We start from the raw sequence: 27,349 nt of genomic DNA on the forward strand, positions 1-27,349 counted from the left end.
AGATTCTGTAATTAGACCTAATTATAATATTCAGTCCAACGATTAACATATGGAAAAGGGGTCATCTCATCACATTTTTATATTTGTGAATAAAAATTTCTTGAGATGGATTAGAAATAAAAGATTTGTGTAGCAGAGAGCCTATATTGAAGCTATTTCAAATAAAATTAATGTTTACTGACAGCTGACTGACGGTTTCAAGTTTACACACTCATGGAACCCATCTGAATTGATCTGTCAGTTTGTAATTGAATCAATGGTAATGGGACATCTTTAAATTATTTACATTATAGGACATACAGCACAGTAAATGAAAACCTACGCTTATCTGACCAATTGAAATTCCTAGGATGTGAATATGGGACATTTATTTTTTTAGGGCATACATAGCTATTTCTGGAGTAATGTGGCTTTAAGAGGACATATTGTCCTTCAACAGACTGTAAATTTACAAAACAGAGCTTGCCTTATTTAATTGGAACAAAAACCAGCATAAACAATGGGTCCCCAGGATCAGGGCTCAGAAATGCTGAACTGATACTTTCTTTCATCAAGAATAATATTTATGATTACAAATGAACTGAGAAGTTGATCAACAGAAGTGGTATCAAATTATTTAAGTGTAAAAGCGAGGTGTGCATGCTAGTAATTGCATTGTTGTTGCATGAACTGGAAATGTGAAAAGTGTAACTCCGCAGAGCATCTGTATTCTTTCTTCTCAGACCAGGAAAGCAAACAGAGGTGCAGGTCAGAACAAGTTTTAAACGGAATAGTTATGCAACCTTAGCTATCCTGTTAAAAAATGAATCCGTAGGGACATGCTTAAGTAATTATTCAGCTTGAAAAATAAGCTGTTCCTCAGAACTCTTTTGGCAAGGATGCATTCCTTAAATATAATACTTTTTTATAGGTTACCCAAAAAGCAGACGACATCCTTGATTCTGAACATAACCTAAGAACCGCTTCATCCCTAACCAAGATCCCTGCAACAAGTCTATTCCTAATTTTTCGATTAGATTGTTCATCATCCATCTTAGTCAACACAAAGGACCTTTGACAAGGCAAGGTAACATGAGGAAGAAAGCATACAATTTGAAATCAAACCCAAATCTCTTTTTACTAGTCTGTGTTCCAAGTTTGGGAGGATTCCGGGTTTTACACCGTGTAGTGAGCCAGCTAACACCGTTATACTGCTTCAAGATGGTTTCTTTGGCCCAAAGTGGTCATTTTATTTGTTGCTTATTTGTTCATCTAAAATACAACAGACACTGAGGCTTGCCAGCAGCAGGGTTGACCATGCGTGATCCAACCACATAATTACCTGGGCCATTTAGTACAACTTAATATGGTTAACTAAAAACAGTTTGAGAATTCCAGTTCAGTTTATCCCATTTCAATTTCAATTCATTTCAAATGAATACCAACAAACCATACGTACAGTGGAATTAGTACATTAAGCCATCTTGAGCCTAGAAAACTTGCAGGACCGAAACCAACGTTGATAAATCCTTCATCATTAAAAAAAAAAAAAAAAAGACACTGCAAACACTCACAATATTTTAAGTGTACTTTATTACCTTGTTGCGCATTTAATATCAGATAATCTGAACGGAGGAGGGTACAGCCAGCTGTAGTGCCATTTCAGCACGCTAAAACGTACATTGACCCTTCTACTCATCCTTGGCAGCAAACGCACATCATTCCGTTTGGCCATGTGAAAACAGTTCCCGCTGTGCCGAGACGAGGCGGCTTCTTTCCCTGCTGGTGGCCAAGCTGGTGACGCGCGGACAGCCAAAAACGAGGTACAAAAAGGAAAGCTGGAAAGCCACGGCGATGGCACCACTGCCAGGGTGGTTCGGCAAAGAGGGCACGCACCCCCCCCTCAAAATCTGGAACGGGTTTAAGAAAAAACCAAATTCCTCCTGCTGCAGTGACCAATATTAAAGGCACTAAATAGATGTCGGACAAGGATTATGCTGGAGCAAGGAATTCCCAAATAAAGAAATGAAACCGGGACTTTTTTGTCCCTCCCCCCCCCTCCCCTCAATGTAACTGGTGTCCTCTTCAATGAATCGGGTGCTGTTAACAGAAGAACGGAAAACAATTAGCTTCAATGAGACTCCCGAGGTTGATGCATGCATTAATTAGTTTCTTATCCCGAAATCACCTGCTGTGGGGATTACAGATCTCCGATGGGAATGATTTCTTCATTGATGAAAAATTCGATGGTCTCCTCCTCCCAGTCGTCGACGTTGCTGTCGAGTTCATCGGTGTCTACACCTAAAAAATTTAAAAATTGATGCATTTAAATTTTATTTGGATCTAATTCTAGTGGCCCCGATTGCAAACAGGTTACAATTCCTGAAATTCCATGCATGCAAAGAATTAGTAGCAAATTATTTACAGCAAGTTTGTCAACGTCAGCAAATTACTCCCAATTTAACTTAGCAATAAATAAAATCACAGAATGTAAAGTTATTGGCCGTCAAATGTTAAACGGCAGGTGTTTCTATAACCATTTTGCTGCAATTGATTGATTTCGTTGGAGCTCATTTCAAGTGTCCACACTCACACAGCCGTGTCACCTCATCCCCACCCCTTTCACACTCCGAGCATAACGCCTTACGCGTGAAGGTTTGGTTAATTTAAAATCTCCCCAGGCAGGGTGGACCATACCTCCTCTCAGCTCCAGGCGGAGAGGCCTCTGTTCCTGGTGCTGCTGCGTCGCCATTTCGCGGTACTTGCGGTAGTCGTCCATCATGGTCCGACGCTTATCCACCAGTTCCTAACGAGGGACGGACAGTCGCGAATCAGACCGGCTATCCTGCATACGGCGTCTGAGCATACCATTAGTGCAGAGCTGAATGGCTATCCAGCATTAAACAAGTGAATTTGGATGCATGTACTGTGTACTGCTATCCTGCTTATAGATCTGGGTTTTAAAATGAGTGCGTAAATGTATGTTGCGTATGGCAAAGTGTCCTGCGGACCCTCACCTTGGAGGCCTTGGACTGGCTCAGTCGATCTTTCTGCTCAAAGATCTTGGAGTACTTTTTCAGGTCCTTCTTGATGAGCTGTTGGAGGAAAGTTGAAATTTGAGTTGTGGTTCTTTCCCCATGAACTGGGGGGGGGTGTGGGGTGGGACTAGGTAGTGCAGGAAAGGCCTTTATGAAGGGGGGGGGTGCTACCTTGATCTCGTCCATGCTGAGGAGTGTGGGCGGGCGAGGCCTCCACAGCAGCTGACAGAAGCGGTCCTTGTTGTTCTTCTGGAGGAGACGTCCCTGGAACGTCCAGAGCCAAAACGCGTTGTCCACCTGAGGGAGGAGGGAGGAGGGGGGGGGGACGACACAGTTTTTGACTTTTATATTACATTACAGTTATTCAGCCAACTTTTTATCCAAAGCGACTTACAGGTGGACTAGACTAAGCAGGGCCCAACAGCTGCACTGATCTTATTGTAGCTACACTGGAGCTTGAACCACCAACGTTCCAGGTCCCAGTCAAGCACCTTAGCCACTAGGCTAGAGGCTGCCTCATATAGCCTACTTTTTCACTCCCTCAAAAAAAGTTTAGTCAGTGATTTGTTTTTTCAGGACGTTTGCCAGTCCAAAATGCAGTCAACCAAATAGTCCAACCTCCTGATAAAAGAAGCAATTCCCAAACCACAGAACATTTAATAAATGACAGGTCCAGGGATGTGAATCTGGGACATTTTTTTTTTTGCGGCATTCACTGCCATTTCTAACTAAACATGACCTTAATATTTTAAAACTAATTTTTTCCTTCATAGAATCTGAGGGGAATATGGAACAAAACAATGCAAATGATTTATTTACAAGCATAAAAGCAATTAAAACATTACATCCATGCCATTTCACAGACAAAGACATATCAACCTTTAGCCTCTTCTTAACCCTTTCAGTCCCAAGCGGTTCCACCCAAATCCACAAGGGGTTTCAGAATGACTGCTAAACAATAGTATAGGTATAAAGTTACGGCACTCTTGGGATTGTATGGTGGTTACGCTTGGCCCGAAAGTGCTAACAGAAAAACTTTTGAGCTTTTATGTCTGAAGCAAGCCCCCTGGGTCAGAAAAAAATGTGCACCTTGTGACTCCACCAGGAGACGGAAGTCACCACATATCGGCCTGTGGGGTCCCACTCGACGTCCGATGCCATGTAATGCTCCGCAATGTTCATCAAGGTACAGTCGGAGGTGTCCACGAAGGCTAGGGCACCGTTCATGCTTTGAGGAAGAGGGAGCATTGATCATTCGAACACTCTCTTCTAACCACGGTTTATAAAATAAAGGAACAGGCACATTTCAACTGATCCCATCCTGTGTTGAAAAATCTTTAGGTGCACTGGGAGGCAGTTGATTAGTAGTTCCTGTTTCTGCCAGGTTTTAGACAGTGTTACTTCATAAGTAAATATTGTTAGCAGGAATCATTGCCTGTAATTGCAGCCCCACTTACTGCTTCTAACAAACTGCAATCTTGTGTAACTGATCATTGGTTTATTCGAAAAATTATCTACAGAATCAGCACCGACTTCCGATAAAATGCCAACCTGGACAACAAGCTCACAGTAGTACAAGGTTATAAGCCTGAAAGCAGAAGCTAGTAGGTGAGGGAGCGAAAGACAGATGGTAATAGCTAGCGTACTTGAATTCCAGCAAGTGAGGAACACAAAAGTTGATAGGGGAGTATCCATCCATCAAAGCTGAAAACAATATCCCTACTGGCACAACACTTTATAATTATTTAGTGATTTGACAAATGATGTACTACCTCCTCAATCCAGCCAACACCAGGAACTGCCCCTGAGGACTCCAGAAAATGCTGTTGGCTTGCTGCTTATCAAACATTTCTGGAAAACAATGAATCATGCTTTACACTGGACAATTTATACATTACAGTACAGGGGATGGTTCAAAACACCCGATATTTCAAAAAGATTGTCCGTACATTCACAGCTTCTCTTACAACCAATGAAATTAAGTTCTGACACGTGCTGGACTTACTGATGAGCTCGATTTTGCCGTTGTTCTTCACGTGGTAGAAGGACGCGTTAATTCTTGGGGACTCGCCGTGCAGAACGGCAAACTTGCTTCCATTTGGTTCCCAGGCAAAGGCAATGATACCCTCTGTAAAGCAGGAAATGCATTAAATTTAACTAAGAGGATTGGTGTTCCACTTTCTGAGGACATTCGCTTGGCAAAAATACAATAAGGACATCAGATTTAAGGGTTTGCCACAACGTTCGTTCCAGTGTAATTAGCCCCGATTGGCCGGTGTAAAATGTGAGCACTCTATAAAAAGCCCTGCTTACCTTTCATCTCCACGACGTCAACAGGGACCTGTTTCTCCCTCATCCGGAAGATTTCAAAGTTGGTCACGACTCCCTTTGGGGGCGAAACGGAAAATTACTGAAATGCTCAAACAATCTTCCGACAACAGAACTGTAGCTATGTTCTCAGAGTAATCCTGCCCAGAAACAAGTTCAGCATGGAGAAACTAATTCAACAGGTGACCTTGAATGAGCAGACTTTTGGCTTCTCCAACGAATGTGACGTAGCATCTCAGCATTTCGGAAACGTGGGCTGCGTACCTGCGTGCCCTTGGGGGTCCTGTCCACCTTGACGCACAGGTAGTCTCCCTGCTTCTGCCAGTGGAGCTTGCAGTCCACCACATTGAACAGGTTCCGCACCCGGATCTCCTGTCTGGAGGGTATCTGCATGAGTGTCACCCTGGCCGGGATGTCCTTGTCCTCCGGTACCCAGAATGCAATTATGTTGTCGCCGGGTGACCAGGAGAAATCCCTGCAAGACATTTTGTGTTTGAACCACTGTCAGTCATCTGGTGTTAAGTCTCTTGACCAAAGCAGTTACTGTCCATGTTCTAATTATCAAGAAGACATTTGTCAGTTCAGTTAGACTAGGTCATTGAAAGCAAACAGGTAATAAATTGTCCAGAAATGAGTACAGAGCTATTTGGAGATGGTCACCCCTCACTAAACAGCAACATGTCCATGCAAAGTATATATAACATCTAGTACTTATGCTTTTATACAGTGCGCAACAAGCTTTCCCTGCAGCAAGTCACTTCACATTCACTCACTTTATGCCAGTGATTTTCAAACTCTTTTTGTCCAGGAGCCCCATTGACTATAAAAGAAAGAAAGCATGTTATAGTATAATAACCAAAATAAACATAGATAATAAAATGTGAAAGTACACATTCATTTATAATATCAGTTGTGGATATTCTTGTTTCATGTTCATACTGTTCATTCTGTCAGTATATCAGCCGTTCAAAATTTCACTTGAAATAATAAACAAACAATGCATTATTATTGTTTGTTCTATTCTGATTACAAGCAGATGGGGGCGATTTGTGTCCAATTGTTTTGAAACTATTTTGCCCTTTCCACAATTGAGATTTAATTTACTTACTGGCGTTTCATAGATGCTCAGTGTGTCCTGAGTCATTCTGGCAAAGAACTTCCCATCGTGGCTCCACCTGAAATGATACAATAGAACTGACTACATTAAAGAATGGCCAGACACAAAAATGAGCCACTTTCAGGATGTTTTATGGTAGATTTATTAAGTCCATCTAAATTTCATAGAACAAGCAACATAATCAGTTAATTTGTGACCACAGGTTGCATAGGTTGTTCATAGTCACGCTTCATAACCCTGCTCAACATGGTGCAGCCACTTACTTGAAAATCGGCCAATGGGCAGAGCTCTCACAGTGGAATCCTCTCTTCTTCTGACCGGTCAAGACATCCCAGATTATGATCGCCTGGGGGTCGTCTTTTGTGTCCATAAGAGGGCTGAACGTCACACAATACCTGAAAAGTTTTAAAAATACAAAGTTTAAAAATGTCAAATACTGACTGAACAAATCTCAGATTTCAGAAAGCATTCTAGAAGTAATTAACCCTTCAAAATAAATTTTCAGCGGTAACAAAATCCTTCATGAAAATAGACTACCATTATATTTTTAAAAGCCAAATGTGTCGCTGCCCGCAGAATACATTGTTGGTTCAAATCAGAGAAAGGTCATGGGACAAACGTGAGCTATCAATACGTGTGTCCTTGAAGTAGGAGTAGAAGGAGCGTTTACCTTTCACACGGGGAGAAGTCGATGAGCTGCACTCCCTGGTGACTGAACCTCTGGATCTGCTTGAATTTCTCCCCACCCCACAGCGCGATGCCCCTCTGGTGGAAGGTGGCCAGGTACGTGCCTTTCGGGGACCAGCGGACGTACGTCTCGGTCCATCTCTGCCCAAAAGAACAGGCACAAGCAATCAGATTTTCACTCATCCATAACAATCCTGACGCAATCGGTCACCTATATTAACATTTAACATGAAAATCACAAGGAAATGGGAGCCAAGCGACGATCCCGTTAAATCCAATTTTGCGTTGTTGCGGGGTTTTACTGTAAATTATTTTTGTTTTTACGTTGTGTGAAAAATATCGGCACTAGGAAGAGAGACCACCGATGAAGATCGCCGATCCCTCAACCCATTGTGGATCAGCACAACCCTAAACTCCATGGTAGTGGGTTCAATTTCCAGGTGGGGCACAACCATTATACCCTAGAGGAAGGGACTTAACCGAAACCTTTTCAGCAAATACACAGCTGTATAAACGGACATCACGTTGACCTTGAGGAGGTAAACTGTGTGAGTCACTCTGGATATGTGTAAAACGCGGCAGTGAGCCTATGTGGAGGGGGACATATTTTGCTTACCGCTCTCTCCTCGGCCGTGATGGCCTCCTTGGCATCATTGGCATATATGCCCGTCCTTTCACCCGCTTCGAAGATGACACTGTACTGGTCACGGCAATCTGAATCCTCCATCCAGTGACGCAGGTTTCCCTGGAAAAGGAAAGGAAAAGCGGTTAAACAATACAAATGTACAGTGCAAACAATCATAGCTCACAATATTTTAAAAAACATTAAATGATGTGAGGGAATGCACTGCATTGAGAGTTTAGTACAGGTCATGTATTGATCCCGTCTACTTGAAACACAAATTAGGAACAGCGCTATGTTAAGAATTGCAACTTCCTACAAATACCCTAATTATTGGCAAAAATGGAAACCACAGGGGGAAAAATACTCACAAAATCTTTGAAGGGTTGTTTCTCAGGCGTTTCCCACTCATCACTGATTGTCATGTACCTGATGAAAACAAATTACTTTAAGTAATAATGTAGACACTTTATTATAGAAAACATTTGATTCATTGGAGGTATTTACAACCTAATTCCAAGTACACAACACAAGGAAATTTCTACTAGGAGGAGAATTCAAATATCCAATGAAGGAAACAGTGGGATTTACAGGATTAAACGCATCTTACTTGTCAAAGTCTGTGAAGACATTCACACGAAATGTGTGCTGCTTGTCCAGCTTGTACCCGTCCGCATTTTTCACAGCCTCGAGGGCATGATTAGGAGAGGTGTACTCCAAAAAAATATACCTGAAGATGGGAACAATACGTGATTCTCAACACAACAGCAATTTACAATCACTGAACATTTAATCAAGAGGCATACTAACCCCTTGGTCTTCCCCTCGTCTTCAGGGTAAAACTCGTTGGTGATTTTGCCGAACTTGGAGAAAATCTTATGGATGACATTCTTCAGCTTCTCGATACGTTCTGGCCCAACCTGAGGTACGTTGTCCACCACAACCACGGAATCGATGCCATCAGCCTCCAGTGGCCGCTCCCTCATAACGTCTTCGAGAAGCTCTGCAGAAGAGCAACAAAATTGACACTACGCTACTACAGGGCACAACTGGCACCTGCTACTTCCAGTCCAAAAAGAAACAACAGCAGTGCAGAATGATAACTGTACATTACATTGATTAGAACAGAAACTACGCAATGAATGCGTAAATACATACGTCTTCGTCCATATAACGTGCTATATAAACCTAACTAAAGTTTTATTGTATATGGTACGTTCTCTAGGCTTATTCTTCTGTAAACCATAAGTTATCGGATAGATTTCCACTGTGGGCATCCAACATTCAGGTTGCAACACTGTATCCAAGCCCACATAAAACTAAATCAAACGTCAGCGGGGGTACATTATATGTAGCGTTAATGTTTCGACGTTTTATCAATGTGATCAGCACAGATCAATGAACGTGGCATCGTCCTAGCCAACTTAACTGCTACCCCCCACTCTTTAGCTCTTCCGACACCGGTGAAATAACGTTAGCCAGCTGGAAAATTAGCTGGTTTTACGTAACACCGTAATGTAGCCCAAGTGGTGATGACCACATTACATTTGACAACTATTGGAGTTCATGGTTAATAAATGAACAAATAGCATGGGAACTATAATGGCAGCTAGAGAGAGACTACTTCATTTCCATAAAGCAACCAGATAACGTTAGCGAATCCAATAGTGCAGTTCCAGGCCGCACGCCGGCTACTTTCCTCGGTTTGCTCACCCTGGTCACTGATGTCATCTTCGAAATCTTCCGGATCACTAAATGAAGGCTCTTCGCCCTCTTCAAACTCGGCTTCAGCCTCCATGTTCTCTGTATCATGCATTTAATGCCAATCTTGATCAGTTTCCTGTAAGAAATTGATTGTAACGGATTTTAAGACTGAAATCCCGAAGATTTTGTTCAGCACGCCATGTGCGGTACGCCCGGCGCCATTCACTCGTCAGAGGGAAAGGACCGTACCTCTTTCAGAAAGTTAGGGTGTACATGTGGACTTGGGACTGTTTAATCCAACAGTATTTTTGAATCAAGTTATGTAACCACAATAAAACAAACGACGTAATAATTTAATAGAATTCATGAATATACATTTCTAAACATACACGTTAAATGTGTTAATTTTATATATACAAGTTGAAAGCTGCCCCTAGAAACATTGGTCGAGTCCAAATATGGACGCGTACAGAATTTTCTTCATGATGTGCAAAAAAAGGAAGTGAAAAATATTTAATTAATTGAATGGAAGTGTTTACGTGTATTTTTCAGCATGTCATTAAGGCTCTTAAATTGATTTATCAGGACATTTTTTCACAGATATATAACGTTTGCAAGCATTCGACATCACAATTGAGCAAGGTAACTGCATGGTAGCCCATTCCGATTTGCGTTGTTTAATTTCTTTCAAATAAATGCTCCGCGTTTCGTCTTCAGAGTCTTGTAAAGTTAGTCCAAAGAGTACTAGCCTACATCTCCTAGCTAATGTTCTAACCAAATGCTTGTATAGGCTGTGTTCTCAAGTTAATACATCTTGACGACGTATTGTTTATGGGTCGGGAAACTACAGATATTATGTTCTGCCACAATAATCATTCTTGAAACTTTTTTTGTTTAGAAGGCAGCTAGGCGTGTGACTGCTAGAACGGGAATATTTGCCTATCACTAAAGAATAAAATAATGATTACATCGGCCTGATTTATTTTTGATGCCTTCTTGCTTTCCTTGGGTGCAGTTTTTTTTCTTTTTCTTTCTTTATTAGCCCACTCGTAAAACAGTTTGGCTAATGTAACCTAGAGTACACATTACATTTATTAGTTGGGCTTTAAGTGATTCATTGATTAATATGGCTATTCCACATGGAAGGTACTTTAAGCATTTACAAGGACAACCGTGACTCCACATTCAGTAGCCTAGAAGATTAATTACTATTTTGTCATTATTGCCTTTGTGCTACTTTGTGTCTTGACAGACTTCAGGTAAGTCAACCATTTTTCCCCCGCGAAGAACATTTTCACATTTGCCTCCCCCCTTGACTAGTTCAAGTTATCTATTCGTTCAAAGAAGTAGAAAGCATAATTAGGCTCTAATCTTTATATAGACTACTTAGCAGTGACCTACATAATGTTTGGGATAAAGACGCATCATCTATTTATCTCTGCACTCTGAGATTTGAGATTTGTAATAAAAAAATCACATGCAAAAATCAGGTTTAGGTTTGTAGGTTTTCCTACAATCAATATTAAAACTCTTTGCATTTGAATGGACCTCTATTGGGGGGTGGGACTAGATTCAGCTGTTACAAATAAATTATGCTGATACAGTATGGAACACATTTGTTGGCAAAATGGCTTTCAGTCGTCTAGGGTCCAAAGTATCAAATGAGCCTCAAACCACCGTACCGCTGCCAGATATGCAGTAGATACAGAATAATAGTTTTTCGTATCTACTGCATATCTCGCAGCAGCACAAAAAGCAAAAAGTAATTATTATCAATGAATATAAAATGTAAAAATGCTGAAATGCCTCCAATATGCAGTATGAGTAGATGCTGCTAAAGCAAGTCATGGGATTCATAAAAACCACGAACAAACGGCTGCTTAAACCTGCTATTTACCCGTGTAATATAAAAGATAGAGGTTGAAAAGCAATGAATTCCCATGAAACTCAGGAAGCCACACTGCACCTTGGGTGCTGGCATACCTCAGGGGTCCCGGAAACGACCTACACCACTTTTTAGTAAGCTAGCACCAGAGTTTATGCCATGCCATTGAACAGAAATGCATAAGCTTAAACTTTAAGAAAAAGGTTTTTGTTGTATTGATGACATGTAGAAATATATGGCTTATCGTATTTTCAATATTACATTAATTATCATAGATTAATCACATACTTGTCATTTCACGACCAAATAGTTTGTAACGAATGTATCAAAAAAGGGCGGCAAGGCAACACCCTCTTATAAACTAAATATATAGAATTGTCCAGCAGAGGGCGATCAGGGCTAAGATGTGTGTGCCATCTTACTTTTCCCACACTTACCAACCAGAAGATACTGTGACCTAGAAAGGGCTTGAGGAAGTATGACTTTTGATACGAAAACTGTAATTGCTTCCACATGGTTTTCAGTACTGCCTTGACTTTTCCTCCCACGAAGCAAAGTAAAACCAAGAAAGGGACACTTAATGCAGCTTTATTCTTATTATTAAGCAAGCCATTCTCGAAAACAAATTATCCCACGGATGTTATAGGCCTGTGCTTTGGATTTAGTGCTCTGATGTGGAGAATCCAGGCCTACCACTGGAGAGTGACTTTCAGACGTCGGGAAGTGTAGGCCTACCCTGAAAGGAAAGGGAAGGGAAAGCCACTCCAACCTACCGCTCTGGGGTTTTCCTCTCAGAACGTACCCGCTGTCGCTTCATTTACTCCACGGCAGAACGGGCGTACCTACGCCACTTCTTCCCTCTACCACCGCCTCCCCTGCGGTTCGGCATAAACGGCAGTCGAGGGGTCTGCAGCGGAGCAAAGGAGACCTTGAGCAGGGCGCTTGTTCAACGAACCCGGAGAAGAAGAGCGACAGGCGTTGCTTGACACGGACTTCCTGTAAACGCCTTCCGCCTAGGACACAGGGCAGAAGGAAACCCGGAGAGGAGCTGTGTGGGGAGGGGGGGGGGGAACAACGGCACAGATGTTTTGCCCCAGTGTCACCCCACTGGTTCCCTTTAGTTACGCCCCGGGCGGCGGATTGCATTACTCGTTCCCACCCTTCAGCTGTCCAACTGAGCTACGCCACGACCATTTTCCTCGATCACAGCTCTGTTTGGCCAAATGGGAGTTTTATTACAATATCAAACTTGTCCTTGTGTTTCCTCTGTCAAGGACACAGTAACATAAGGGAAATGTAAGGGCTAGAACTGTGAAATGATCTTCAAAATGAAGAGTGTAATACAATATTTCCCAAGCTTAAATACTTAAATCCCAACACTGCAGTTCATACTAACATAAATTATGGACTATGGGTGTTCAACTAAAAGAGATTACATTTCTGATTTTTCCTTATTTGCTAGTATTACAAAACTTTATATGACCATGAACATAAGTGATAATGTCTTTAAACTGCTATACCTCTATGGCCACATCAAGCAGTCTGTGTAAATGTCATTTAAATGTTATTAAGGATGTAACCAAAGGCAGACACTGCTGTTCCCTTCATTTTCTTTCCCAATAACAAAAAATCCCATTTGCAGTGTATGACCATATTTCTATTTAATACCCATCTTCTTGGCTTGAGAGATCAGTCTGAAAAAGCTTTAGAGGAAAGTACTGAGATTGCACAAAGCCACACCTAGAGGACTGCTCAGTCAAACCACAAGTACTTTCTCATCAAATCTGTTAGTACAATTGTATTACTTACGACAGAGTTATGACCTTATTATAAAATATTAATGTATTAATATTGAAAATACGTTTCAAATACAAAATGACGTTCATGTTGCTACATATTTCAGTGACTGCTGATGATGAGTCTATGAAGCCGCCAGTGTTGGCACTCAATGCGTCACCCTGCTGTGTTTGCTCCTGTCTTGTATGTAATGCAGACAAATTAAGTTACATAATGAGCATCCTCCATTTGGTGAGGAGGTGTGGCATTTAAACTTAGAGCGCAAGTATAAAGAGATATCAGATAAATATTTATAAAAAAGATTTCTCCGGTAACTAGCACTCAAAGGGCAAACGGATCACAGAGGCCGTTGTCCGCTACTCTTGCCAATATGCTCAGCCAGGCAACAGCTGCTGTTCACGTTAATGGAAGGTTATTAAATATCAGAGTTCAGCTTTAGGTCCAATTAAAAACAGCCTGGAGGAAGCGCTGGGAAAAGGAGTCATGAGACGTTACTCACGTAAATTACTCACGGTTGGCCTGCAGAAAGGGTCTTTGTGTTCGCGCATACACGCGCCCCTGTTCCTGTTCCTGTTCAGGGTTACATGAGGAACATACAAGCGTGTCCTGGCGGGTTTTTTTTTTTCTTCTTTTTCTGGTTCAAAGGGATGTTAAGCAAACACAAGGAGCGGGAGAAAAAAAAATCCCACTCACAAATGCAGCGTGACAGTAGGCCCTAAAATAGGCTGTGACACGACATCGTTCCATGTTAACGCCAATAGCATGCAGTTCATTCCTCAACCATTCAAGTAAAAATGAAAATTTAAAAACATCTGCAGTCATAAAGGAGCTGGTCCACTGGGAGCTAAAAGCCTTCCTGCTCTCATGAACTGCTTTTCATAACCTCTACACCAGCGGTAACCAACCCTATTCCTGGACATCTACCATCCTGTAGGTTTTCATTTCAATCCTCATTTGGCATGCCTGACTCTACTAATTAGCAGCTAAACAAGATCTCTTGCTGTTGAATGAGGTGTGCTTTGTTAGGGTTGGAGTGACAACCTATAGGTTGGTGGATCTTCAGGAACAGGGTTGGTTATCACTGCTGTATGCCTTGGATCAGTTTTGAACAGGAAGAGCTAACATTGGACACACTCTTCAGCTCAGAGTGATTCTCCACACTGAACGTGGCCATTAAATACAAAATGTTTACTTTACCCAGCCGAGCCCACTCGTGTACATAAATTCTGAGCTTTTTTTGATTTTTTTGAATTAGCCCCAATGAATCAGGGTGGTTAGAAATCTGGACAGTAAAAAAAAGACTTAAACATACAATGTCACATTTACACAGACTGCCTGTGTTACTAGAGGAAAGCGTTGAACCGAGACCCTGAAGATGGTAATGTGTATAGACAATGGAACAGACCTATGAAATAAAATGCTGAAAATACAGAACTTTCGTAATCGAAGAACCGTCACCTTGACGTGCCACACAACATTTTCAGCATCCAATGTTTTAAATAACTGTACCCAAGTGAAGCTGTAGAGTGGGGATGAACCACCTCTGGATCCAAAGAGCCACAGGGTTTTAATTTTGCAACCGGTTTAGCCTTAACGTGAGGTGGTTGACAGTGTACTGCTTTAATCAATAATGTGCTAAGTAACAATGAAAAACAGCAGACCTTGTGGCCACCCCTACTGTAGTGTTAGTCATCAGTTCTGTTTTGTGTTAGGCCCGTTCAAGGTTTGAACAACACAACCAATGATTAGAAAGACACAAGTTTTATTGTGAAAGCCACGAGTGTACTAAGCACAGGGGTTGTGAAAACAGTTACTGCTACCTGCATGATTAAAAAATATATCATAAGAAGCAGCCACACAACATAACATACATTTAATGTATTTATACAATTATTATGTACAAACCAACTGAAATACAATGAATTGCTTTTAGAGTTTTACAGACATTTACAATGAAGACACTTTTGGAGTCTCAGTCCTACATAAAGGAAACAGTTCCAACACGTAAGAGTATGTTTTTCAGCTCGGCAAGGATTAGTCATTGTGGAAAATATGTAAGGTAGATTGTCCTGCATGTATATGGAAAGGTCTTTGGAGAAAAAATTCAATCTTGAGCTTGTGAAGGTTAGAATAGCACACATCTGCTATGTCAAATTGACATAACCCAAAATATTGTGATACAGTTAAGTTCAGAAGCACCCGGAATGGTCAAGAAAAGCAGTAAACAGCATGGCCTGTCTGTACAACACAGTTCTCTGAACGGCACACTCTCCAGAATCCATAATTAGGAAACTGCATTATTGATTTTCCACACAGTAGGGAGCTATCCGCGACTTTAGCCAAAATCTCATGAAGTTTATACCATAGCCATGACGCGCTATAGCAAGGTAATGACTCAGAAACACACTTGCTTTTCAGCACGCCTATAAACTATAATCAAAATGGTTCCCAAATGTGTCATATATTAGTTTAAATAGCAGACGCTACAGCTAATAAACAGTCTACTGTTAAGGAGCGTCCATTCTCGGGGGTAGCGTTCAGCTGTTGCAGGGTGTGCGCCGTTGCCATTGGCAACACTGCGGGCGGGGGAGGTGCAAGCTCAAATTTACAAGCTTGCATACAGAACATAGTGGTCTCTTCCAGCTCCCTCTGGGCCACAGGGGTAATTTCAGCACAGGCTGACGTGTAATCCTTTTTACGTAGAGACAGAGGCCTGTTATCAGCCTCTCAAAGGCTTGATACTGGTTGGCTAAACCAGCGCTCACTTGAACGAGAGTTCTGAAGTCCCATCTGTGACTGAGCTATTTATCCCAGAGTCATTCAGCACCCACAATCAGTTCCGACTGGTAAATGTATGATAAGCTTTTGTAAAGCACTAAGAAAATGAATATTTTCCATCGTTCCCAAGCTTCCCTTTAAGGGTACATTGGGTAATGCTCCGTCTACTGTAACTGTAATTATTGCTCTGAGCTTGAATTTACATCACGGAAAAATTAAATGTATGCAAGAATGTAAATGTAGCCTACTCTGAGAAAACAAAACTTTGACAAGGTCAGTCCAAACTGTTTGGTACATCCAAACCTTTCTGGGTTTCTGTTTCTGAGAGAAAAACTGTCGGTCAAAAATGCACACAGGCACACACAAACTTTAGGCGTTCAAGGCCGATGGTTAGCGTGGAAAAATACACCACCGCCGCATCTGCTGAACATAGCTGACGTTCGCACACGCTTGCCACACACAGAGGCAGACCTGCGCGAGGATGTTATTAAGTGGTACTGTGGCAGGAGGGCTGCAGGCAATACTGTACCTGTCTGATTAAACTTCGCCACTTTGTTCACTGAGAATTTAGCTGACCTCCGAGGTTTTCGGTAGCCTGATATTTTTAGCTGCCTTTTTTTTTGCCAGCCGTTTAGCTGCTGCTAGCCAGCTGGACGGACTATGAGTCTGATTTACGAAGACCTTTAGCATGTGCAAAACCTATAAGCACACCCAAAACCGACAACATGACCAAGAATTGGTCATGGGATTTGTTTTGCACCAATCACTACTTGTGTTCCTAGTTTTGCGCAGGCTAAAAGGTTTTGCATATACTTAGCTTGCCATAATACTGCATGGTCTGAGGTGGCTGGCTGGGTTTTCGGGGCATTAGTGGTTTAGAGACGGCCGCTAAAGCCTGCCCTCCAGGATGGGCGGACGGAAGGACGGGCAGGGCCGACGAGCGAGGTGCTGTGGCGAAGGCCGAAAGCGGCCGCCGCGGCAGGCAGACCACCCGGGAGGCCGCTGCTGATGGAGGAACGGAAAAGCAGATGGGCTGGAAAAACAGAGAGACGGGGAGGCCTGACGAGAGCTCCAGCCTCAGCACAGCAACGAGGCCTCCCCCTGCTCCTCCTCGAAGCCTCCCCACCTCCTCCTCGAAGCCTCCCCGGGCTCCTCCTCGAAGCCTCCGGCCGCTCGTGAGCTGTCGGTGAAGGCAGGTCAAACGACGTTCTCCCCCCTCACCCCCCGACTGAACGCAGACCGCTGTCGACAGCTCCCGGCCATGTTGAACTAGCCTTAGTAGGGCCTCCCATTCTGTAAGCTCTAATATGTCTGTCCTTGCTCCCTCTCTCTTTATACACACACACACATACACACACAACACACACATACATGCGTCTATTCTTACGCTTCATTAATACTGTTTGGCCCAGCAACTATTCCCAGTTGCAACAGGCCCGATCTAGAAAGACTGAATTCCATCATAAAAGTTTTGTCGTATACTGCTGTGTGCTTCAGTAACATTGGAAGCAACTCTATAACACTGCTGTGGACCAAGACAAAACGGTCCAGCCAAAACAGAATTTTAGAAATTAAGAAATCAACAAAATCCTATTCAATTCCATAGCCCAAAGGTGAAGACCTTATTAAGAGCCAATCTCAGAACAGTGTAGGGCAGGGGTGTCAAACTCGAGGTCGAGGTGTTTCAGCACGAGAGATCCATTCTTTCAGCACGAGAGATACAAGTCTTTCATTGGCTAAAGAGTCCATACACCTTGTTCTCAAGGCCTTAATTGGCTGCTGACTGAAAGGAAACCACAAATACCAGCAGACACTGTGGCCCTTCAGGACTAGAGTTTGACACCACTGGTGTAGGGGCACTTGCAGACAGAGGAAAGAATGTCCTGTCTCCCCTAGCGGGGACAATGTCCAGACAAAATCAATCACAAAAGTCGTAGCGTACTCCAGACATCTGCATTACCCAAATTGCCCAGTGACAACCCCACAAATTCAACACTGTCACGCTATCGGCTGCAAGCTGAAGCTCTGCTCCAGTCTCTGGTAATCATAACTGAAATAATGATTTCCACCAGGGTTTACACTACACTGTACCTCACTGTCAAAACCAATATAGGTAGGCGTGAGGACCTGTCCTGTCTTTAATGTGTACACTGCCGGTGCCAGATTTAACACTGCCTGACAGGCGGTGATGAGCCAATCAGGTCTCATTAAGCAGTGACTGCTGTCGATGTCTGGAACACACTTATCAACAGGGGTGCTGTTTTCTGTTTGCCTAAGACTGTGACTAGTGTGCTCTCTGTCACCGCTAATTGAGCAACATGATATTCTTGGGTCACTGGCCACCCAGAAAATGACATCAGGAACTGGCCCCTAGTCTGTCTAAACCACAAGGTTGAAGCTTTATCTCCTACCTTCAGTAAAAAAAATGTTTCTGGGTAAAGGATGAGTTCTTCTTTTCTTACCCAACTTTATAAAGTTAGCGGCTGAAGCAATAAAGGAAAAACAATGTGACCCTTGCTCAGATTTGTGACTCAAGAGTCCACAGTGCTTAACATACACGGTAAACCACATCAACACAGACAGAGAGCTTGTGTCATTTCTGCATGGCTGAATGTTAGCCAGGGTTCGCATCCATGGGTTAGGCACTTACGAGCACACAGCGGGCTGACAAGATAAGCGCTCGCAATTGTGAAGCGTCCGTAAACGCGTCACTCGCTGTCTGGTCAAGCGCTATCGCTGAAAAATATGTCCCGGCCCTTTTCCGGTTAATTCTAATCGAACACCGCATTAGAGACACGAGGGGGTCGGTGGAACAGGAGGCTGCTGTGGCATTATTGTGACTAATCGCACGTCTTTGTCCTGGAAACAATGAGCGTGCTGTGATGGGTTTATCCGGGAGGGCCGCGTGTCCGTGGCCGTCCACTTCAGCCAGGAGTTTAACCACCTGACTCCAATAACTGCTTCCCCGATTGAGCCAATTTGGTGTCCCTCCATGGTTCTGAGATGGGGGAGGGGTTTACACGGAACTGTAAACTTTCCGGAACATTCTGAAGCCCTCCGGGATCGGAGGTGAGTGGCCTTGGTTTAATGACTCCTGGAGAAGTCAACTTCCTGTTCCCAAACAAAAAAATGCACACACACAGACTTACACACACAGACACATACACAAGAGCCAGGGGCAGTGTATTTTAAATATGTTTTTCAACTATTCACAGTCCTGCATTATAAATGGCTGCTGAAACCTAGTTTCTGCAGACCAGATAGGCATGTGACTTTGCTAATATCACACAAGCTCTGAAAATGGTGTAAAAAGTCCTGTTGGACTCAGCCATATATTTAAGGTGGCACAAACAGAAACCACTCCCATCAAAACACCCCTTATTTTCCGCGTTGAGTGAAAGATTATAGCTCAGATCTTGTGGTGGAGCAAAAGCTGCCGTGAGCCACTGAAGGTTGTTACTGCTAACTGCTTATATCATAGGGGTTTTCCCCAAACTTCGACATTCATTGCGCATGCTAGTGCAAAGCCTTTTGCATAACCAGGACCATGACTTTCATTTACTAACTTAATTGTTAGCCATAAATACGATAGAAGATCTGAAGGTAGACTGGTGGCAAAAGATTTAGCTCGGTTTCAAAAACTTTGACGATTCCTGTGTAATACATGCATGAGAAGCCACACTATCCTTTTAAAAACCTCTCACGTACTGTAATAGATGATTGGGAAGAGACAGTGCATCTGTTGAAAGGTCAGGCAAGCTTCTAACAGTGCATGTGCCTCTACGACGGCTCATAAATTGAGGAAGAAGAAAACCTAAGAACTGATTATAAGGCAGGAGGACACGGGCAGGATGGCGCCACCAGCGGTCCAGGAGGCCTCACTGCAGCATGATGTCCTTAAGGTTCTCCTGCAGGATGGTGTCCTTGACGGCGTGGAAGACGAAGCGGATGTTCTCCGTGTCGATGGCGGTGGTGAAGTGGTGGAAGAGGGGCTTGCTGCGGTTCCGTCGCCGGCGGTTGAAGCACTGCACCAGGTAGGCCTGCACGTCCTCCAGCCTGTGCGGGTCGCCCTTGAAGTCGGCGAAGTGCTTGCGGATGTTGACTGTTCTCACTTTCTCCACCAGCAGGTCCATCTTGTTGAGGAAGAGGATGATGGAGACGTTGGAGAAGAGCTTGTTGTTGACGATGGTCTCGAAGATGTTCATGGACTCCACCAGGCGGTTGGTGCGCCGGTCCTCCATCAAGACCTGGTCGTACTCGCTGGACGACACCATGAAGAGGATGGAGGTGATGCCGTCGAAGCACTGGAACCACTTCTGCCGCTGGGAGCGCTGGCCGCCCACGTCCACCATTTTGAAGGGGATCTTCTTGATGATGAAGTCGTGCTCCGCTATCCCCTTGGTGGCCTTCCTGGCCAGCAAAATGTCCTGCCTGCTTGGTACATAACTCTGAAAACACCAGAGAAAGAGAGAGGCGAGTCAGCAACTGATAACCAAACTGGTCCTCCAAAGGTAATGTGATTACAATTTTGTTTAAAATAGTATTATTATTATTATTTAAATGATTCTGAAGCAGTGTTACATTGGGGGGAAACAAGTGGCAAATGTACAGCAGCCTTTTCTTGCAACAGAAGCCTAATTACACTTCAGTTCATTTAGAGAGGCAGGAATGTACTTTAAAAATGTACATAGAGATCGATTAGACAGCCTGATTGAGGCAGTTAGATGAGGACCCTTCTTCTTTCTGTTAATGCCAGGGGATCAGTGAGGATTTAGCATTCCACCCATATTCCACCTTCTGGCTATTTTTAAGGGATCTCAATATTAAATAATATATAGTATATGTACTTGTATTGAATGTAATTCAAATTAAAGCCAAATCACAGCCACTCCTCAGCTTCATAAAGCACTGTAGGATACAAGATTAAACTCTTGGACAATACAAATATTACAAGCTAAACTGCAAAAAAAGTCTGTCTAAACAATTGTTTTAGTCTTGGAATGTGGCTGAAAATGTTTTTTTCTGTCAAGTAGAGAACATATAAACATTTTGCTTGTCAAGTCATCTCGTCTTACCCCATTGCCAAACCTCAAAATGAGTTAAACTCTCACCTAACTGGCAATCTTGCCTTATTTATCAAGGGAAAAATAGGACAATTATAAATAAGATTTAAAGTCTAAATATAAGACAATACTTGTTAAGTAACAATACTTTTTTTGCAGTGTATAAACAACCCTGCAGCTGTCCCTGAAAGAAGGGAAACTTTCCTTTCCCAAACAATCTCCATGTAAAAGGGACTTTTTCCAAAATCTTATGTGACCTTGATGACAATAGATTAAGTTTCCACAAAGCAACTACATATAAGTCCCTTAAGTCTTTTTACCACTCAGCTGGGACTGGAATCATTGTTTTCTCGGACTCGCTCTGCAGCATAAAATGCAGTGACTAATCTCATTCTGCAAGCCGTGACTAAAGGCACGCCCAGTTGAGAACGTGCCTGGTTTCAAACCGTCGTCACTCCTGCAGTTTGCTCAATCTGCTCCTCCGAGGCAGAGGAGAATGTATTTTTGCGCAGAAGATAGAAAGCCCTGACACAACATAGCTAGCAGAAGTTTGACATGCTGTCATTTCAAAGGTCATAGTTGGGTTTACATTTCCATTCGCCTTTAGAGTTTTTGAGATTCAAAAACGGCTGCTGACAGCCAGACCGATTTAGTGGCAGATAGCGGTTGTAACTTACAGGGAAGTGATAACTCGAAAAAAGCCCTGCTATTACCAACACCAGAAACTCCATAACTCCCTAGCAGTGCTTCTTCTCTCTGTCTTCGGAACAGCTCTAAAGGCCTGGACCATGTCAAACCCCTGCTCGGCGCTAGCTAAGTTAAGGCGCTGGGGTTTTTGGGTTTATGTCGCAGGACGGAAATGGTTCCTGCCGCAGAGGCAGCCCTTAAAAGGACACGCATGCTGGGCTGGCACCCGTCCAGACACCCCAGCAGATAACTGGAAAACTGGGATGATTTTCTCAAGTTCAGTTTGCAAAAACCGACAACAGTGAATTTTGGGAAGAACCAAGAATTTCTGCTGTACACAAGTAGATATGATACACATCCAAGTCAATGCAGGATGCTTCCAAGATTAAAAGCTTTACTGTAAGTTAATGAGTAACAAAGGCTCGATTAGGAACAAAAATATTGGAATTATATATTGGAATCACAATTATTATTTTAAATGTACATGTTTGGACAAGATATGGGAAACACCACATGAAAAGGGACTTTGAAATAACTAAAAACCTCAAAGCTGGCCTCAAAAATGACACGCAATTGAATCAACACTTCTGTGACTCAGTCTCAACAACAAATGTATGTTCTGAGCCTCACAAAGCTGGAATATATGCCAGGGCTGCCATTGGGAAGCTGCTTGTATAAAACGCTAATGCTAATGCTAACACTAAGATGCATTACCTGGTGCAGGAAGCACAAAACCTGTACTTCTGAACATCATATGTTTGGACAAAGTCAAAGTATGCATAGACCCACAATGTCTGTTGTCAAATGTTACTCTGCACGGTTGTATAAAGGAATATGAAGACCAGGTGCACCCTAGGTGCAAAGTGCCCATATTCCAAGACTATGAAGCCCCTCATACACACTGCTAAACAAATTCTTCCATGGCCTCTCCATTTCTACCTCAAGGAAATAGTGGCTTTTCTTCTTGATGAATGGTCCGATTTCCAACTACAAGCCCAATTCCAAAAAAGTTGGGATGCTTTGTAAAATGTAAATATATGAACAGAATGCAATGATTTGCAAATCTCATGAACCCATATTTAATTCAGAATAGATCATAGAAAATATATCAAATATTTAAATTGAGAAAATGTACCATTTTAAGGAAAAAATTAAGTAATTTTGAATTTGATGGCAGCAACACATCTCAAAAAAGTTGGGACGGGGGCAATAAAGGGCTGGAAAAGTAAGTAGTACTAAAAAGAAAGGAACATTTTGCAATTAGGTTAATTGGCAACAGGCCAGTAACATGATTAGGTATAAAAAGAGCATCTTAGAGAGGCAGAGTCTCTCAGAAGTAAAGATGGGCAGAGGATCACCAATCTGTGAAAGACTGCATCTACTAATTGTGGAAAAATTTCAGAATAATATTCCTCAACGTAAAATTGCGAAGATTTTGAAAATCTCATCATCTACAGTACATAATATAATCAAAAGATTCGTATTAGATGTACCGCCCGTACCCCGTCCCTCGGCGGCCCGAATGAGAACGACACGCCTTCTTCAAGCCGTCTCGTCTCGTGCCCGTTGCCGTGATTCCGAGGCGCCCGAGGTGCTTATTGTGCGTCGATGTAATAACCCTGCCAAGTCCCTCCCTCTGGAGCAGCGAGCCAATTATTGCTGCCCCACGTGAGCCGGCCAAACTTGGCTTTTGGCAGGACCGAGAATCGAACCCCGGTCCCCGGTGTGCAACTGCAGCAAACTGCAACCGGCCGTCGTCTTCTCTGGGCCAAAGCTCATTTAAAATGGACTGAGGCAAAGTGGAAAACTGTTCTGTGGTCAGACGAATCAAAATTTGAAATTGTTTTTGGGAACCATGGACGCCGCATCCTCTGGACTAAAGATGAGAGGGATCATCCGGCTTGTTATCAGCGCTCAGTACAAAAGCCTGCATCTCTGATGGTATGGGGGTGCATTAGTGCCTATGGAATGGGCAGCTTGCACATCTGGAAAGGCACCATCAATTCTTAAAGGTATATAGAGGTTTTAGAGCAACACATGCTCCCATCTAGATGATGTCTTTTTCAGGTAAGGCCTTGCATATTCCAGCAAGACAATGCTAAACCACATACTGCATCTATTACAACAGCATGGCTTCGGAGAAGAACTGGCCTGCCTGCAGTCCAGACCTTTCACCAATTGAAAACATTTGGCGCATCATGAAACGAAAAATAAGACAAAGAAGACCCAGGACTGTTGAGCAGCTAGAATCCTATATCAGACAAGAATGGGACAACATTCCTCTCCCAAAATTCCAGCAACTGGTCTCCTCAGTTCCCAGACGTTTACGGACTGTTGTTAAAAGAAGAGGGGATGCTACACAGTGGTAAACATGGGCCTGTCCCAACTTTTTTGTTGCGGCCATCAAATTCAAAATTACCTTATGTTTTCCTTAAAATGGTACAATTTCTCAGTTTAAATAGTTGATATGTTTTCTATGTTCTATTCTGAATAAAATATGGGTTTATGAGATTTGCAAATCATTGCATTCTGTTTTTATTTACATTTTACAAAGCGTCCCAACTGTTTTGGAATTGGGCTTGTATATACAATTCAGAACTTACATGGCAGCATTCCAAGAAGTGATGCTGTCCTGGTGAATGGCTGAATGGTGGGTGACTACTTTTTACATAAAAACTTGATCATGGCTGTCTGAGATCAGAAGCAAAGAGCCAACCAAAGTCTGCAGAAGAACTGTGGCAAGTTCTCCAACATGCTTGGAACAACCTCCCTGCTGATTGTCTTATAGAACTGCAGGACAGCGCTGATCTCAGAGAAGTGATCCAGTTTTAACGCCAATGGGTGGTCACAAAAAATATTGATTTGATTCATTTTTTAACTATTCTGCCAAATTACAAAAATGAAATGTATGTTTATTTAGGACCTTTCAATGAATTATTTTTGAAAGAATCTTATCTGTACAGAATGTTATACAGGTGCGTAAGACTTTTGCACAGTATTGTTTTTTAATAGGTAAGACCAAAACAACAGTCAAGAACAATGTTAACAAATTAAGTTAACTGCGCCATAATATGGTGGATAGGACTACATGAGCTATACACTATTACAGAATAAAATGCTGTAACTGTGCTGTGACTTACCAACTGGCCAATACGATCCAAGTTGTCCAGGAAATATTTGACAGATTCCCCCTGCAGAGATAAAAGAAAGCTGTATTAAACGGTGGTCTCGGTGACACCGGCATGACTTGTGGGCTCTGTGACTTTACAGTTTAAACAGGATACAGGTTGGCTCCACTCCATTTGTCTCAAAGATGTGGTTTACTACCCTGAGCAACTGACTGAGCACTAAGGGGGCAGTGAAAGGTCACACAGTGTTTTTGGTTGAGGAATGAAAAATAAACCTCACAACAACTTCAAAAGCCAGTCTGCACAATAGCATGAAATAACAATTTCAATGTACTGTATGCTGCGCCGCCACAAAGATTTCACCGCAGTTTTCCAGAGGTGGAAAGTCTAGGGGTCAGAAAGCAAAAGTCCTGCCATGTGTTTCTTCTACCCACGCTTCTTCGTCTGCTTCCAGCCCGCTGATTTAATTAATTAGCTCTACCTCCTGGCTGTAGAATTGTGCTAATTAACAAATCCTGGAACAAAAAACTGTAAGGGACTTTTACTTTCTGAACCTCAGCAGGTTTCAGGTCAAAGCATGGAGATGTTCCCCAGAAAGGTCTGCATCATGGAGATAGAAATATCTTCAGCCTTCTGGTAGGGGAGAGAATAAGAGAATGTACAGGCTGACCGAAGTAAAATGTTATTTTCCAAACATACAGTACAATCGTATTCTAAAGACTGTCAAGACACTATTATTTTATCCCGAACCAAAAGATAAGCTATCTTGAGGATAACAAATTAGCAAGACGATAACATGCCTAAAATATTATAAGTCTGTTTTCCACAAGCTTTTCTACAAAGTGATTCCCCCCATAAATTCCAAGTTCCAAACAACTAAACTTGGACACCGATAACAATGGTCTTTACGAAATCACTTGTCTTTCAGCATGTCGACTGAGACAGAACTGTGTTGATTTCTTTCCACTATCAAACCGTTGTCTTGACAGCAAAATTAGTGTGGTGTATGGTAGGCACAAGGAGATGATATCACTTTTGATATCACTATCATTTTTTGTGGGCCTTCTAATTCATGTTACTGTACTGAGCTGAGGGGCCATTACAGTGCTCACATGATGCATTATACATGTCCAGGCTGGAGACTTAGTCTCAGTTTAAGAGCTGAGGAACTGAGCGCTCGAAGAATCAATTATGCAGGCAGCTTTAAAAATGTGCTTAACGCATGGCCACATGGTTCATATTTAATTCATTAATTAGACCACATCATGATGTTTACTTCTGCCGCTGCATTCACTGGGCAGTATAAGTATAGTAAGGCTTGCTGTGCTTGGCACAAGTTATGCGGTCTGAATTAGTGCGACCTACACATAATACCAAGCTACAAGGAAGCAGAAACTGCACAGGTGCTCATGTGCCTCCATGAGGCAAAGATTTACGATAGAAATACGCAAAGAAAAGGACCTGGGCGAGCCCTCGCTTCCTGAAATGGCTGCTTCCCCTGAGTTTCCCATGTTTCGCCCCACCCTGACCCCTCGACCCCACCTTCCCTACCCTATCTCTCTGCCCTAGGCTTTTCAAAACCACTGTCCGCATGAGACAATGTCAGAAATCTGGCGTGTAGACACCAAACCCCCCCCTCCACCAACCACCCCACCAAAACGGCCAACACTCCAGAAGGGAAACAGCTGCGCGTGAAAACAAGAGGATTAATAAAGCGGCTCCGCCCATGGTTTCTGTAACCATGGCCCTCTGGAACCTAGTGGAAGACAGCCCTCTGTGTTTAATGCATCCCAGCCAAATAAACAAAGTGGCTATCTCAGCCTGCAGCTATAAGCAAACCCTCCTTTAGAAGATAGACAAAATAAACCTTTTGTCACAATAGCAGTAAATACTGTACTTGTCATCTGGCCCTTGAAGCACACATTGGGCCCACTGTTGTAGCCTAATCTTGTTTCACACCTTGAAAACCAATTCAGTCTGATGCCTGACGATGGAATATTTTCATTCTGACAAAGACATGAACCAACGAGCACGTTCCATAGGAAAAAAGGGAGAGTTGTGGCAACTAAAAGCATAATAATAATAATAATAATAATAATAATAATAATAATAATGTATTTATTTATTTTATATAGAACCTTGACAATTTGTGAATGGAAAATAATAGTCAAACATGTGTGACGTCAGATTACTGCTTCTCGGGGTAGATAGATTTGCCCCGAGTTTACAAGTAGGAACTCCGACTTTGGATTCCAATCCCTTATTTTTCTCCTCTTTTTCCTTTTGTTTTCTCCTTTTCTTGGCCCAAGCTCCAGCAATCAGGAGAGGGTAGTAAAATATGAAACTCATTCCTCCACTCCTTATAATGCTCCGCATAATTCCGGTGGAGTATAGTCAAAAATAATGGGATGCACCCCCAGGTTCACATATCGGAGTATTCTATTATCCTCTGGAGAATAGGAACAAACATCAAACTGCTTAGCTATGTAGGTTAACTCAGTGTTTATGTAACTACGGTAGGTGATATGCCCTGTAT

General features: G+C 42.6%; 2 protein-coding genes across 3 annotated transcripts in view; both read right to left on the bottom strand.

Moving 5' to 3' along the window:
• Positions 1-1,554: 1,554 nt before the first annotated feature.
• eif3ba (eukaryotic translation initiation factor 3, subunit Ba) lies at positions 1,555-9,730 on the bottom strand. Its single transcript, XM_061223862.1, has 19 exons — positions 9,485-9,730; positions 8,582-8,774; positions 8,382-8,501; positions 8,143-8,200; positions 7,766-7,894; positions 7,133-7,290; positions 6,726-6,857; positions 6,454-6,520; positions 6,119-6,165; positions 5,610-5,820; positions 5,331-5,403; positions 5,023-5,145; positions 4,790-4,868; positions 4,107-4,245; positions 3,189-3,314; positions 2,997-3,074; positions 2,677-2,785; positions 2,168-2,280; positions 1,555-2,079 (listed from the first exon to the last, which is right to left on the bottom strand). Exons 1-18 carry the CDS (start codon positions 9,585-9,587, stop codon positions 2,180-2,182), a joined length of 2,046 nt encoding a protein of 681 aa, XP_061079846.1. The 5' UTR covers positions 9,588-9,730; the 3' UTR covers positions 1,555-2,079; positions 2,168-2,179.
• Positions 9,731-14,902: 5,172 nt separating this feature from the next.
• The window catches only part of gna12a (guanine nucleotide binding protein (G protein) alpha 12a), a 47,203-nt gene continuing 34,756 nt past the window's right edge, over positions 14,903-27,349 (bottom strand). For both annotated transcript variants that reach the window (XM_061223959.1, XM_061223960.1), the window contains exons 4-5: positions 24,826-24,876; positions 14,903-20,383 (exon numbers count right to left, since the gene is read on the bottom strand). In XM_061223959.1, coding sequence (XP_061079943.1) covers positions 19,814-20,383; positions 24,826-24,876 — 621 coding nt within the window. In that variant the 3' untranslated portion in view covers positions 14,903-19,813. The remainder of the gene's footprint in view (positions 20,384-24,825; positions 24,877-27,349) is intronic.

The sequence above is a fragment of the Conger conger genome, chromosome 16, assembly GCF_963514075.1.
Source record: "Conger conger chromosome 16, fConCon1.1, whole genome shotgun sequence".
NCBI classification, from domain to species: domain Eukaryota; kingdom Metazoa; phylum Chordata; class Actinopteri; order Anguilliformes; family Congridae; genus Conger; species Conger conger.

What these genes read in the sequence shown, in the direction of transcription:
- eif3ba (XM_061223862.1), bottom strand. Translation starts at nt 9,587, where the DNA reads ATGCATGATACAGAGAACATGGAGGCTGAAGCCGAGTTTGAAGAGGGC. An exon ending in TCACGGCCGAGGAGAGAGCG is followed by an intron (nt 7,291 to 7,765) that starts GTAAGCAAAATA and finishes TCTTTTGGGCAG; the next exon opens with AGATGGACCGAGACGTACGT. An exon ending in GACTTCTCCCCGTGTGAAAG is followed by an intron (nt 6,858 to 7,132) that starts GTAAACGCTCCT and finishes AAAACTTTTCAG; the next exon opens with GTATTGTGTGACGTTCAGCC.